The sequence below is a fragment of the Synchiropus splendidus genome, chromosome 17, assembly GCF_027744825.2.
Source record: "Synchiropus splendidus isolate RoL2022-P1 chromosome 17, RoL_Sspl_1.0, whole genome shotgun sequence".
Classification (NCBI taxonomy): domain Eukaryota; kingdom Metazoa; phylum Chordata; class Actinopteri; order Syngnathiformes; family Callionymidae; genus Synchiropus; species Synchiropus splendidus.
Window position 1 is genome coordinate 10501498 of NC_071350.1, and position 16003 is coordinate 10517500.

General features: G+C 42.3%; 1 protein-coding gene across 7 annotated transcripts in view; it reads left to right on the plus strand.

The window, feature by feature from the left end:
- LOC128748482 (neurexin-2-like) overlaps positions 1–16003 on the plus strand; it is a 164730-nt gene that overhangs the window by 74120 nt on the left and 74607 nt on the right. For all 7 annotated transcript variants that reach the window (XM_053847318.1, XM_053847316.1, XM_053847322.1 and 4 more), the window contains 4 exons: positions 1718–1879; positions 10151–10580; positions 11797–12180; positions 14479–14682. In XM_053847318.1, the coding sequence (XP_053703293.1) occupies positions 1718–1879; positions 10151–10580; positions 11797–12180; positions 14479–14682 (1180 nt within the window). The remainder of the gene's footprint in view (positions 1–1717; positions 1880–10150; positions 10581–11796; positions 12181–14478; positions 14683–16003) is intronic.

Here is a 16003-nt window from a genome sequence, read left to right on the forward strand (position 1 = left end):
GTATTGTAATCTGAGTTGAAGAGATACAGTCACAATAGTCAATGTGTAAAAGCAAAAGATGATATATTTTTTACACTTTTCTCCTTAGATATTACAACATCTTCTAAGTCCGAAAGTCATGTTTGATTTGCACCACAAGCCTTTTTAGCTTCACTCTGATAAAAAATGTAATTGTCCACATTTGTTACCCCATATTGAGAGCTATTATATCCGAGCAAGAATACAGATTTACCGTAGGCTTATCGTCATGGCAACAGGCATCAATTTTCCCTCCTCAATAGTGGAGTCTCAGCAGTTGCTCTGACGGATGTGTGGGACGGATGTAGTTGTTACCGGAACGATCAAGATTTGTTTCTCCTAATACACCGTCGTGCCATGACTTCACATTACACAACTGATCTCACTTCAGGGAATTTACCGAATTACACTTTGTTTTGAATCAGAGTTGACGGGGCGCCATGCGGTTCTGGACGTCCGCTCCAAAATGACGTGTATATTTCTCCACTGGATTCTTCCAGTTCAGAATCATGTCCGATCACGAGTGAAGTAAATGAGACTGGACCGATGACGCCCCGCTATGTAGGTGCTTCACTACATTTACATACTCCCCCACTTCGAGTGGAAAGTGAACTCGATGATCCATTCAGGAGCTCCTGCCAACGTGCCTAATAAACAAAGCGTAGCACTTTAACAATTGGCCTGCAAGCAGTTTATGTAAAGAGTGTATGCGAGTTGGTGTTTTGCGTTCCACACCTGCACATCTACAGCTCTGTCCTTTATTAATCCTGCAGTTGTAGGTTCCATCCTTTGGTTCTCCGGCTTCATTTGCAACTTCCTGTTTCCTATAGAAGCCAACACCAAAATATATTTTGCTATTAATGTGGAGGGGGCTGTGGGCGAGGTCAGAGGTTGAGGTACGGTGGTGTTGTGTCGCAAGCCGACTTCCCCAGGGTCTTGAAGGCAGAGGCAAAGAGATGAGCGTCAAGTTAATCTTGTGCTATTTTGAAACATGTTGGGTGAAGATGACCTGCTCATATTCTCTTGTATAATGTGACCAATTATTCTCCAACAGTGGTCAAGAGAAGGTGGAGTTCTGTTCATGCAACACTGAGCATTACAGGAGCTAAAGCATGAAGTAGTACCGTGAATGATCCCGAATGATCCCAGCTGTGATCAAACATATTCAGCAGGACCTATTCAGTCAGATAAAAAAAAAAAAAAAAATTTGTCATTTATTAACACATTGTGCCTCCATAGTTTTAAACCCTTCTGAAGACTCATATTGTGCTGACAGAATTTTCTTTGATGTCCCTCCGAGGTTTGAGACTCAAACTCAAGGGGCCACTATTATAAACACAGTCCATGTGGTAGACATGAGTAGTTTGTATTGAAGAGAGGAAACAGAATAGCTTGAAGCCTCTCTTGTCTCGGTACCTTCGCTACACACTCTTGTTTTCGCCTCAAGCACGAAGATGCATCTGCTTTCCCAGATTTCACTGAATTCACTTCCATCTGCATCAATATTTCAAATTTATTGACATGCAACGGTCCTTTTAAAATTAGCATTAAACTTAAAAACAAGAAGATTCCACCCAAGAGTCTTGAGTTTGAGTGACCCTACCGGTTGGAATTGTTATTCCTGAATATTGAAGTCCAAGGAGTCCAAATAGCTGTTCAATGTATATAAAAGGCTGATCTTGGTCTCGCTGTCCTGCAGGTGACCATCTTGGTGGACGGGATTCTCACCACCACCGGCTACACTCAGGAGGACTACACGATGCTCGGCTCCGATGATCTTTTCTACATCGGAGGCAGCCATAACACGGCCGACCTCCCGGGGTCCCCGGTCAGCAACAACTTCATGGGCTGTCTGAAAGACGTGAGTACAGACTTTGACCTCCATCATGGAGGGCTGGAAACCTAATCCGACCCTCTTTAGATCTCACTCCCACAGCTGCTGGAGGAGGCTGCCTTCTGCATATAGAAAATCACCTCTCGCGTTGAGATTGATTTTACTGTTATCGGGTGTTTGAAGGGGAAACATTACGCGAGGCTGCACGGCGTATACACAGACTCCTTCCTGGATTCCTCTGAGAATAAACAATGAAATGCCATATCCATTCAGAAGCAGCCTGCTCAGTATCTCTTCACCTGTGAAGAAAACACTTCACAAAGGTTCAATTTTCACCAACCAGTTCATAAAACTGCATTTTTAAGTGTGTTTTAAGGGAAATATTACATCACGTGTCTTGTAGAATTTCAAAACAACTTGCCGTTTCTGGCATTTTATGGCTCTAACAGGCTCCTTGAGAGCACCAAACAGCTGGGACATTACTTTCTGCTGCATAAAGCGCTGGTGCAACTAAGGTGTGAAAGACTGAGCGGGTGAGTATCGGTGTTGAGGTAACGAATTATTCATCAACAGAATTAGGTGTGAGAGTGAAAGCTGAGCAGATTATACACATAGCCCTGTCGTTGGAAATGTATTTCAACACAGTTGGAGATTTCACGAACGAATGCTGGATGGATCTGTCAGAGCCCCGGGAAGAATCATGTTCGTGGGATAGAAAATTCTAGTACAAAATGTACGTTTGATGTCGACAGAGTTTGTAATTTTTAATCCACAACCTTTTTTTTTTTTTGCAGAACTAACACACTTCAAAATAAAACACATATGAATGTTTGTATCTCCTTGTGAAAACTTGTCATTGCCATTAGGCTCACTACAGCCTTTTGCCCTAAACGTCATCCACAACAAACCTTAACCAGTACTCTTATCGAAACTCTAGCCCAATTATAATGACCCATATTTTGAAGTTTACATCCTCAAACTGAGGTTTGGATTTGTGGGGACCGGCAGAAATGCCCTCACAAAGCAAAATGTCCCCACAAAGCAACATGTCCTCATAAGTAAGTAAGTTTTCCAAAGATCAGTCCCGACAACAATAGCTTTAAAAGTTCACAAACACAGTCGTGTTTCGCTATTTTTGTGAGGACCTCTCAATGACATAATGCTTTGCCCAGCCTCACCCTAAACCTGACCAACCAAAACAAAAATGACAAACCTTAGACAGGATAATAAACTACTTTTACTGAATCTTTTAACCCGCTAAACCTTGTGAGCACAGGCCAAAATGTCCTCACATGGTTACATGATGGTGCATGCACTGTAACTTTCACCAAAAAACAAAAAAACACTTTGCATAAATACCGATTTAACGTGGCTGACTCGCTTGCAAAAGTAGTAAATGCTAAAAAGGGTAAACTAGGTTGTTGCCAGACAACAAACCAAAGAACACAATAAGATACACATAGTAGTACAAGCTAAAAGCTATTATCTTTGCTTGCGTGTTGTCCTACACAAAACAAGGACAGCGCACACAAGCAATGTGAATATTAGCCCCTGTGAAGCATCTCATCGATCAACACGGCAGTCACCCGAAACACACAGCAAACGTCCCCAAAAACAGTTTTCAAGAACAGCGTACCCCATACATTCACACACTATACTCTCCCCATGAACACGCTTTCAGAAGCTGCTCTAAACAACCCTAAATTCACCCAAAACATGCATTAGACTTACAATTATGCATGTTTGTCAGCAGACGCAAGCACAAACTGATGTAATAGTATCACACATCAACAGAAAGATGTGCGTGCAGCCTCAATCGTTGGATGAACTCTACCTGCATTGAAGATTATTTCCATTTTCGGCATCGCGGCTCCAACACATGTGCTGTCGCGTCATCGCTGCATTTGTCTATTTCCATCTTGGAATTGACGGCAGGTTGACTGAGTCATTCTAAATTGTGTGCCGTCCTAATTATTCTGCAGCGTGAATAAGCTGATATGAAAAAGAGATGTTATTTATGGTAAGGTTATCGCTCTCAGGCTGCTGCCAGAACTGCAACCTCCGCGTAGTAGGTGGTGAGAGCTGCACTGCACATCACTTGGAAGGAGAGCAGGAAGAGGAGAGACACAGGATGAAGACGATGAACTCGAAATGCTCAACAGGTCACTCGCCACACAAAGTCAATGGTGTGGTTTTGAAGATATTAATATGCTGCTCCTGCTGACTGGAGACTATTCTGAGGGGATGGCTGTACCGTCTCTTTGCTTGCCAGTGGCATAGTTTTCCAGTAGATGCAAAAGTGAAACCAGAGTTGTGCTGACATATTTTACAGATCACTGCCCCATTAGAATCACAGCATTGAACTAGGAATAGAGTGCTCAAGTTACGCAGTACTTCAAGTGTACAGCTTTCACCACACAGTATTTTCTAGTTGAAGACGAAACATCTACCAAGGATATCAACAGTTCTTTGTGTGCAGAAGAGGCCAAATCCTGACAAGACAGTGTGTGGCTCAGGGGCCAAATGTGGCCCTTTGACAGCTTTCCTCAGGCTCAACAAAATAGAAAAACACATTAAGCAAAATGTATGACAAAAATATTTTGAATTTTTCTTTTTTTCTCTTTGGTTATTTGACATAAAAAATATCACTTTTTTTCCCCTAAGTAAATGTATCTTTTCCTCTATAGAATTAAAGACCAGTTCTTTCCCTCTCCAAAATTCAGTGTGCAAAGAAAAAAGGAGCTATACAGTTCACTCATCATTTCCACCCTGATATTCAGACAAATTTGTAGATATTAAATTTGCTTTCATCATTTTGGTAATATTAAAATGCAATTAATCATCAAAATTTTATCATCTGTTTCCATTCTTTTCTTAATGTCATGACTTTTACATATGTATTCAATCATGTATTTCATTTTCACGGTTCTACGTTTGAAATTCAAATCACAAAAGAAATAAAGAAACACTGCCCCTGCAGGATACAAACAGACAAATAGATAAATTTTTCACAACACTTTGCCTTTTGTCTTTTCCCCGCAGTGGTGTTTGCAGATTACTGATCCCACTAAAATGATTGGTAGCTGGCTGGTGAGATAGATATTCAAAAACACCTGCTGCTTCTCTGTCTTGAAAGAGTCTATGTACTGTTCAGTTGACGTGTTCTGGGAATGTAAGCTCAGATCAGAAGAAGATCAGATCCAGCACCTATGGCCCTAAAGGGCACCCTGTAGGTACCGCCTTTACTCAATGGTCAGATCTACTGTAGATACCAGCAAGTCAACTAAGACTATGATATGCATTGTGAAAATATGGCAGGTGCCTGCAGTGTGTATATGCTTGTACCAGACCACACCAGAAATCATAAAGAAGAAACAAACTCATGCCTCCACATATGTTATAGCCAACCACAATCTACCCTGTCACAATATCATCCTGTCACCAACCTCAGCACCACCACAAAAGCTTGAGCTGAATGATGGCCTCCAGCCACTAGATGGCGGTGGTTCCCCACCACATATAATCTTAGATTAGAATGATTCCATATGGCTTACGTTTCGTTTTGAAGTTGCTCGGTCTACCCTGATCATGTTTGCACTCCCTGCTTCTAATATTAAACAGAACTTCTTCCAAGCTGGCACAGAAGTCCACTCTTGCCAAAGAAAAATATCGAGGTGAGGTGAGCGGATTGAAAAGATTCTGGAATGTCGAAGGCTATTATCCTATTATCAGTCCTCAAACAGGGAAACTGTCAACCTCTCCTTATGTTGATTCAAAGAAAAGCATTCAGCAAATGCCATTTATTGTAAAAGCCGGCCTCATAGTGACTGGCTTTGTCCTTTTGGTGGATTCCTCTCTCATTGTTGTCTTTTTGTCCAAGATTAAAATCCCACAAAATATCGACGCAGCAATGAACCTTATATAATGGAAGCAGCCATCAATGTGACTGTGAAGCGATTCCAAAAATGTATCACTTGGCCGGCGTAATATTGTGGGGAAGAAATAGGAGCGGATTCTTGTTTCTGCCTGCAGCTGCTTGACTTTGGGGTTCTGTGACTCTGTAATCCCGCGTCCATCCCTCCATAGAAGTAAATAAGACTGGAGTATTTTCAGTTTTCTCTGTGTTTCGCCTGAAGAAAGGTGTTGAGATGTAGTGACAAAAATGCTCAGTTTCAGACACAGCTAACTTTGGATCATTATCTTTTTTTATTTATGTATTTATTATTGTTTCACAGACCAAAGTGCAACATGTGAGCACTACTGTTATTTACAGATCGGTTTAGTAGCAAAGAGAATTGGAGTTCAGTAAAGGGATTGTGCAGCGACTGAGCCAATTATAATTCTTTAAATAGAGAATAAAAAAAAAACAGGGATGCTCTGCTAAACCACTACAGAGGGCTGAATTAGGATAAATTACTTGAATGTTTTGTCTTTCCAGTGTTCAATCTCTCGTGCACACTTTTTTTTTCAGCCAATTATTGCAGCAAACAAAACCACCGAGCTCGTGAAACTTTAATGGAGTCGGATTCAGGGGCTCAGGATACTACTCATAAACAACAGTGGAATTGTACTTTGTTGCATTGTCTCCGCCAGATGGCTTCAGTTGTCTCCAGTGAGAATCCTCACATCGTGTTTCAAAGACCATATTTATAGCAATGGTGGGGAATTGGAGTTATTGCAAACTAGTTTTTGGGGGGTATTTTGTGGACAATGCATGGAAATTATTATGTAATGTGTAATTCAAACTTGGTGAGAGACATTCATGAGAATGCTAAGAAAGTGCGGAGGAAGTATTGTGAAATAATGCCCTGAAGAAATAATGCCCTCCTCCTAAAATTTGCATCTGGTGGGGCTCCGGATTGCCACGTAGACTCCTCCTCTTTCAAACGTTAATGCCATTTGCTGCCCCATCTCTTAATGTCAATTATAACATGTAATTATATAGTAATTAGATAGATGAAGTGCATGAGAATATTAATATTGGGTGCTGATGAGTTGCTTGGCAGAGGTCGGTCTCAAGACCACATTTTCATGGCAGTGGTCTTGTCTCGGTTTTAGTCCTTTAGTCCTTGTCAATACCTGATATATGCTCACTAATGCTAAATGCCAAGTTAATGCAAACATTCATTACCTTTAATTCTCTGTTTAATTCTTTAATTTGTTTGTGAGCACTTTATACATTACAAATGATATCATCTCTGGAAACATTTTGGACCTTAATAATAATAGATATCTAGTCTATTTTTCAGTATGACAGTCTTCTGTGTTTCTGGACAATAAGGCGTTACTTTTTCTTGCTTGCGATCTGAACCCTGCGCCTCATACAGCGATGCAGCTAATATATTTTCACAGGGAAAAGAGCATCATGCGACCAAAATATTGAGCCCCGTCACATCAAACCGATAAAATCACAGGCGTTCTATTTATCGTGAAGCGCTCAAAAGGCACTGCAACTCCACCAACAGAGCCGATCTCCTGGACGACCGAAGATGAGAAGCTGTAGCTGAGACCAGCTGTGGTGTTGGAACTTCGGACATGTGCGCGGAAACAGTGCAATTTCGGCACTTTAATGTAAATAGAAGATGTGAAGAGTTCATGATTCAAGTTCAGAACATTGCCCTGTTTGTTTCATGAGTCAGTCACAATGTTAGACCCGTTTTCAAAAGTAGTTTAGAAGTGATCCTCATGCATTTTTAAGCCGGGTGCACCACTGACCCTTCTATGGAGCAGACAGCACCACTGCACCCGCAGCTTATGCATAAACAAGATCTATTTTCCTTCTTAAATCTAAGTCTGTCCATAATTTAAAGTAATTAAAAAATTACCGAAGCGTCAGCTTTGCTTTCAGAACCAGGAAATCCAAGTTTAACCGTCCCGATGTGTGAGCGCAAGGCCCTCGATGAATCACCGGGGAGGTAATAAATGTGAGAGCTGTCGAGAGGAGACCGTCAGGTTCATCAGATACATCAGAATAATGGCGTCTCCCATACAAATGCCTGAACAAGATGAATTTCTCTTTGTGGAGTCCCAAGGATTCTCACCATAAGTTATCGGGTTTCTCTTCTTTGAAAGAAGGTTTTTGCGACCGCCGTGATCGTGAAGAATATCTGTTTGTGCTCAGATGGCTGTCAGCGGCGAACGCACGCCGAGCCCAGACTGCTGCCGTTCTTTTGGCTTTTCAGCCTGAAAGATCTGACGGTTACGTCGATTGATATCTAGGGAGCTTTAGTGTTGAATTCTCAGATACGCCGTCTTTGTCACTGACGTGCGTCCTGTGAGTCTACCTCTACCATTGTCCTTTAAACCCAGTTTGGGGGTCATTTTTCTGTGTGATGAACAATGGCTGTGCCTAAGTGCTAATATGCTGCTTCCGCTCTGTGTGAGTGAAGGTCCCCCCATTTACAAAATTGCCCATTACACTCGTTTCACCTTCATCAGTTTCACCATCTGATTTTGCTGCTTAATTAGTCACAGCGATGCAGGGTGAGGTGTGATATTGGCTCGGATTTCCATTCCATTCCGCCCCACAGTTAGTCTGGTGTGCAGTGTGGTGTGTCGCCTCACACTGCGACGGGCTGCAGACGGATGTGACGGATAACAGAGGGCTCCAGGTGACTTACAACTGATGCAAAATGAGACAAGGAGGGCTGCGCTCTGACTTGCATACCAATGAAGGCACGGCACTAGATAAGGAACACAAAGGGATTCGCAAGCAGCCCATTATAATGTGATTTCTTTTTCCGAGTGCTGAGAATTGAATTGTTTATTGACTGAGACAGCCTTTACCATCACGACCAACACTTTAATAATGTTGTAGTGTATTAAAACATTTTTTTCATTGCTCCCTTTGTACGAAGTTAAAACAATAAACAACAAAATGTATTCATATTTGGGTGTTTGTATTCACCAGAAATAGCCTAGTATTTCCCTGGGGTGACCGAGGCGATGATGGGACTCTTGTCATATGTAAACTAAAAAGGTATATAATGGTTTTTTTCTTGCTGAAAAACAGTGAAAGAAAGAATATCAAAGCAAAATCTGAACATACTATAAAATTCTAATACTTGAAAGGCACCGTGATATTCCATCAGGCCTCTTATTTGCATTTATTTACCTCAAAATAATGGCCTTCACCTGTTTTATCAATGTATTTTATGTTAAACATTCTGTATCCAATGCTCTTAAATGGACATCAGATGGCGGTTGCGCGTCAGATTTTCCATTATCCACAAATTACAGTCATGAAGAACAGGTCACTCTTGCAGGAAAAGAAAAAACGTTTTTGTCACCATAGTCAGAGGCGATTATGACTGTTTGTAAATCCAAACAAAATGACAGGAAGCTACCAAAAATCAATATGTCTTCTAAAGTAGCCCATTTTCACCTAGACGTAAAAGTACTTTGAAATACTTTTGTTCATTTTGGACTTCTGTTTACAAACAAATGAACAAATGAAGCAGTGAATGAATAGAGCTATAGTACATAAAATGTACTACTGTGTGATAAGCTAAGGAAATAAATACCACAGTGTTATTATTATTATTTTTATTCATGATAGACATTTCTATGTTCAGTTAATAGCCGTAAATCTTGGTTTAAAAGGTACTAGTTTCATCTTAATATAGCTGTTTAAGTTATGTTATTTATGAATTTAAATACATAAATTAAAAAATGTACATTACAGTGTGCATTGGGTGCGTTGCATAGGTTTTTGTTTTATTGTTTATTTATAAGTAATGTTAAGCTCACAATACTTGGAAGTCCATTAAAGTTTGATAATGAAAAATAAATGCAATGATTGAAATTATCATAACTTTGCATGCGAAAGTGCAGCTAGCTGCAGTTCATGTAAACTTACATCCGCCGTGTTAACAATTTCTGTGGATTGTGTTTCATAAACAATGAATGAAAGCCGTCACACTGTCGTGGCAGTGAAGCGCAATAATGAATCTAATTATTTGAAGCAGTCTGGATAAATTCCGAGGGCACGAAGGCTTCCACTGGCTCAGCGTGGAATCACAGTGTGAAACGGCAGCAGTTTCTATGAGACAAAAGGTGTTTTTCATGAATGCATGGAGGAGCACAAAACTGATGGCTCCTTGACGTACACTTGATGTGCACTTGACACAGTTCCGAGTGTGTAATCCTCAGGACATTTTCTCCCTCTCCATGAAAGGAAAGATTGGTTCAGCGTTGTGCCCTTGTGATGCGGCGGTGTCATGCCGACGCCGGTGCCTATTGATGAGTGATATTTTACCTCTGCTGTCATCTCACTGCGACGTCTCTCTCGTTTATCAGGTGGTCTACAAGAATAATGAGTTTAGACTGGAGCTGTCTCGCCTGGCTGAGCAGAGGGACCCCAGGATAAGTATCCATGGTGACCTGGTGTTCAGCTGCAAGAACGTGGAAGCTTTGGAGCCGGTCACCTTCGACACACCGTCTGCCTACTTGACGCTGCCGAGGTGGAATACCAAGAAGACCGGTGCCATATCGTTTGACTTCCGAACCATTGAGCCCAGTGGCCTGTTGCTGTTTAGCCACGGCAGTCTGCAGGGAGCGCAGCCTGATAAGAAGCCCAGGGCTGACTTTTTCGCCTTGGAGCTGCTGGACGGATTCCTCTACCTGGTCATGGACATGGGCTCGGGGAGCATCAAGATGAAAGCCAGTAATAAGAGGCTAGATGACGGCAACTGGTGCCACGTGGACTTCCAGAGGAAAGGCAGAAATGGTAATCTTGCTATTATGTCAAATAAGTGCCATTAAATAAGTGAACAAAATTGCATTTTAAATTACTAACTGAATCATTAAATACGTTTTCAGTGAGACTGTGCACCAGCTATTTGTACAGATGTCACTGCATGACGTGATTCAATCACTTTGTTTCTTTTATAAGTTGTAAAAGAATGGAGGGACCGTGATATCACTAACTTCTGCTGGCCACATAAATAAGCTAAAAAAAGGTGACATATTAAAAAAAATGTACAAACATTATGCCAAATACTGATGTCTAAACGTTTAAGGTGTTTTCAGCGCAGCTCTGACATTCCGTTATTCTCCCTATGTTAGGTTTTTAAACAGCCAAGAGTGCGCCACCGGCAGGTATAATACGGTTGTGCTATTTGCGGTTATTTTATTTTGTAGGGACACTTCCGGTTTAGAAACTCTTCGTCCATGATTTCTTTTCAAGCGGCGATATTCTGCCTGAAAACAATTACAAGCTTCGACCGTAGACAAAGAGAGGAGCAAAATGGACGTAAATATTTCCATATTTATGGCTCCAGTCCGACTGCGACTCGTTCGGTTATGACGTCGTGTCACTTGCAAGTTAGCAGAATGCAGCCATCAATAAACGGTATTATTAGTTTCGGCATAGAAGTATCAAATGTATGGATAGTTGTTTCATAAATTTCAGACCTTTACGTTGTCACAGGTGTACATTAATATTCAATTTTACTGGCTAAATGCTACAGAGCAGAACTGATTCCTTTCACTGTCAAAAGCTCCTCATGCATGTGTCAATGGTGTTCAAATGTAAATGTCATATCAAAGCTTTAGAATGTGAATAACCACATTTAACTGACTGACAGCTCTTAATTACCATATTATGTAGCTCTACTCTTGGTGTGACATTCGAGGAATATATTTCTGAAAGCCAATTAATGAGTTGCCAATCTTGAAAATATGTCCCTTTTAAGCACCATCCAAATGTCTTGTTAGCGGCCGAAAAATATCATGAGTTATGCTCATGTCTTACGTGCTATATCGGCGATGAACTAAAGTTCTTCTTTACGAAGAGCGTCCTATTCGCTATATTCTCTGCTGAGCATGAATGAAGTCCACTTTCCGAGTCTCACAGTGAGTGCTCACTTCACACAGCCCACACACACCTGTCTCCATTTTCTCTAGCAAGTACGAGTTGACTCACTGTTAATGCGTCCCCGCAGGCTTTATTTCTGTGAACAGCCAGAGCATCCCTTTCTCCGCTAATGAAGGCAGTGAGATCCTTGACCTGGATGGGGACATGTATCTCGGAGGTTTACCCGACGACCGCCAAGCTCTGATGCTGCCCCCAGAGGTGTGGACGGCCTCTCTCGGCCTGGGCTACGTGGGCTGCGTTCGGGATCTCTTCATAGATGGACAGAGCCGTAACCTGTGGAGGCTGGCTGAGGTCCAGAGTGCAGTGGGTGTCAGCAGCTTCTGCACCAGGGAGACTCATGTCAGGTGCAGCAGAGAAACCTGTGCCAACGGCGGGGTCTGCAGAGAAGGTTGGAACCGTCACATTTGTGACTGTAATGGAACTGGCTACCTCGGCCCGAGCTGTGAGAAGGGTAAGTGGCTCTACGCTTTTCACACATCACCAATATTTTATTAGCTGATCTACGAGACTGTTTCTGCTTTTTTTTGCGCTGAAATATTGAAATTGTAAAAGAGTTGCTTAAAGAACTACTCAGGGATGCGCACCGACCGTGGCAAGACCGTGACTAAAGTGTCCCCAGTGGTCCCTATTATTATTGTTATAGCTAAAATTCTTGAGAAAAAAAGAGACCTTTTCATCAGTTCCCCTGAAAGATATTTTGATATTTGTGAGAATCATTCCTCAACCTGCGCCACAGTGTTCAGAATGTAAACAGGGTGTTTGAGCGATGCCCTTCCGCCAGAGCATTGATACGTTTTATTGCCATATTTTTGGATTCTTGATACTCAACACACAGAACTATGACACAGTAATATTGTTTGCAAAGTGTGCCTTTTTTTTCTGGTTAGGGCACCAACTCCACCTCGAAATACTTTTGGCACTGAAAAAAAATTCAGTTTCAGTTTTATAATCTCTCACACTCAACAACTCTTGCTTCCTCTCACTGTACGTTTCATGTTTTTGCCAATGTTGTCCATGTGTATGTCGTGCAGCATCGGAAAGCTCGAGTGCTAGCGGCTGCCAATGTAATGACTGCTGTACGAGCTTGGTCGTCTGTGTTCAAATGGTGTTGAGTTTTAGTATAAACGGAATTGAAATGTGCATCAGAAGTCCTGTGTGCGACGACTGGATCGCCAGTTAAGGGCCAACTAAAAGAATCATCATCCACAGCATCAGTCATCACAGACCGTGGAGGATGTTATCCCCAAAGCATCAATATTAGGCAATGCTATGAGCACCAAGTGTGCACCAGACATGGCTAAATATAAACATTCCTTCGTTCATTTTTTATGTCTTCCACTCGGAAAATATGAAATGCTTTTAAGACCTCTGCTTCTATTTGCCGTTTAATCTCATTAAAAGAGACTGTTCGTCAGCAAAACATGTTTATTAGCAGCTATATTGCGGACAGATTATTTATCAAACATATTTTATCGTTGCTAATAGGTGAAATCTACAGAGTCCTGGAAGTGACAGGCATGTGTTTATTTTTTTTTTGGATGTGACATGCATGACTTTATTTTTTTTTGCCCGAGATAACAGTTATCTCGAGATCATTTTATATCAAGATACAATGGTAAATGTCCTGCCTCTCTGGCAAAGCATTTTGTATACGTCCTCCTGGAACCACTATGTCTCCCATGGCTTCGTAACTGTTCGTCAACGTTGCCAGTCACTGTCTGCAATTCTGTGCACTTTTAGCACTCGGATCAAGTGCCTTCTTCTCAACATAATACCATACGTGACTAAGCTACACATATTACGTGTCCCTGGAAGCGACATGCATGACTTTATTTTTTTCATCCCGAGATAAAAATGATGTCAAGATACAAATTATCTCAAGATAACTGTGAGGGAGAAAAAAAAATAACGTCATGCATGCCACATGTGGTATTACTTTGAGTAAAAGCCACATGATCAGAAGCGCACAGACTTTGCTGTCGGCAATATTCTGACTTGCAGACAAGGAATGACAACGTTGACTAACAGTTACGAAGCCATGGGAGACATAGTGGTTATAGAAAGTCATCGTTTCTTGAGATCAAAATTATCTCTAGATACAAATTATCACAAGATAACAGTTATCTCGAGATAAAAACGATCTCGAGATAACTGTTATCTCGGGCTAAAAAAAATGAAGTCATGCATGTCACATCCAAACAAACAAACACACGCATGTCGCTCCGTAGAAATCACTCCTGGCATCTCACATTATTATTTAATGATTGTAAATGAGATTTCTCTAATACAGTGCAGGTGTGTAATATTTGTTTCCCTTGTACCAGAAGCAGGAGCTCCAGGGTGATTCATGACTAAAACGTCACAAGGTCGCCAGGGTTTCATGAGAAGTGCAGCAGTGCTTCATTGGCTTGAATCGCTCTGTCTTTTCCATGCAGATGGTTCTCTCTTGGAGGACAAATGACACAGATATATTGGCAGCTAATAGACTGCTATAGGTATTAAAACCGCCTGCTTGTATTGCGGTGTGATTGACTGTAAATCCTTCCAACTATATTGCAGCAATATTAAGCCTTTGTGTACGTGCTGTGGGCTTTTTCCGCCATCTGCTGTAGCTGAAGGAAACTGCAGCCTCGTCACACACTTCATCAGATCACCACTTCACCGGTGCATGAAGACACCACCTGTGTTGATAAGCTCATCCCATCAGGGCCACCGTCAATGTCTCTCTCTCTTTTTTTGGAATCGACAGATGCCACCACGGTGAGCTACGACGGCAGCATGTATCTGAAGGTGCAGCTGCCAAGGACGTTTCACACGGAGGCCGAGGACGTGTCACTGCGCTTCATGTCTCAGAGGGCTTTCGGGCTGCTGATGGCCACGACATCCCAGCAGTCTGCAGACACCCTACGTCTGGAGCTGGACGGAGGCAGAGTCAAGCTCACTGTCAACCTGGGTAAAGCTGCCGCTCTGGCAAATGCGAGCGGACAATTAACCACATGACCTTCCAGGACAGCCAGATATTGGTCTTGTCTCAGGCCCCTTTGTTCTCATCTTCATCCATTTACATACTGTCACCACAGTTGCTTGAAAGGAGGAGCCATTTTGTGTGGCTCGTGTAAGCCAGGTCATCATGAAGTGAAACTTTAACCAGTCAGAGCCAGATATCAACAGAATTTAATCTTCATACAATTGAAAACCAATACCAAACCAGCAGTGATAATAATACAATTAGTGCTTATAAAAATAGGAAAATTAATAAATGTACATATACATTTTTGACCTTTGAAAAAACAAATATAATTTATACTATTATCTTCATGAATTTCTGACCTTGATCAATGTATATAAAATAATAGTAGAGAATATAGTGAGAAAATATATTTTAATTTACACCTTCACCTTCACCTTCTGCTGCTGCTTATCCAGAGTCGGGTCTCGGAGGCAGCATTCGGAGCAGGGAAGCCCAAACTTCCCGATCCGCACAAACCTCCTCCAGCTCTTCCCGGGGGATCCCGAGGCGTTCCCAGGCCAGACCGGAGACATAATCTCTCCAGCGAGTCCTGGGTCTTCCCCGGGGTCTCCTCCCGGTAGGACATGCCTGGAACACCTCCCCAGGGAGGCGTCCAGGGGGCATCCGGATCAGATGCCCAAGCCACCTCAGCTGGTTCCTCTCGATGTGGAGGAGCAGCGGCTCCACCCCGAGCTCCTCCCGGATGACCGACCTCCTCACCCTATCTCTAAGGGTGCGCCCAGCCACCCTGCGGAGGAAACTCATCTCAGCCGCTTGTATCCGCAATCTCATCCTTTCGGTCATTACCCAAAGCTCGTGACCATAGGTGAGGGTGGGAACGTAGATCGGTATATCGAGAGCTTCGTCTTGGGACTCCTCCCTCTTCACCACGACGGTCCGATACAGCGACCGCATCACTGCTGGTGCTGCACCAACCCGTCTATCAATCTCACGCTCCCATTTTCCCTCACTCGAGAACAAGACCCCGAGATACTTAAACTCCACCACTTGGGGCAAGAACTCTCCACCGACCCGGAGAGAGCAAACCACCTTATTCCGGTCGAGAACCATGGCCTCATGGCCTATAATTTACATTCAATAAAAAAGCAACATTATATTACATTAGTGTTTTGAGTACGTTTTAACAATTGTGTGAAGTTAATATAATATAATTTCATTCAGTGGCTGGTTTGTGGACTCGCTCTTTCAACGTGCCACCTGACTGCGATTATATTTCTACTGGCTTCGAACGAACACAGTCAGA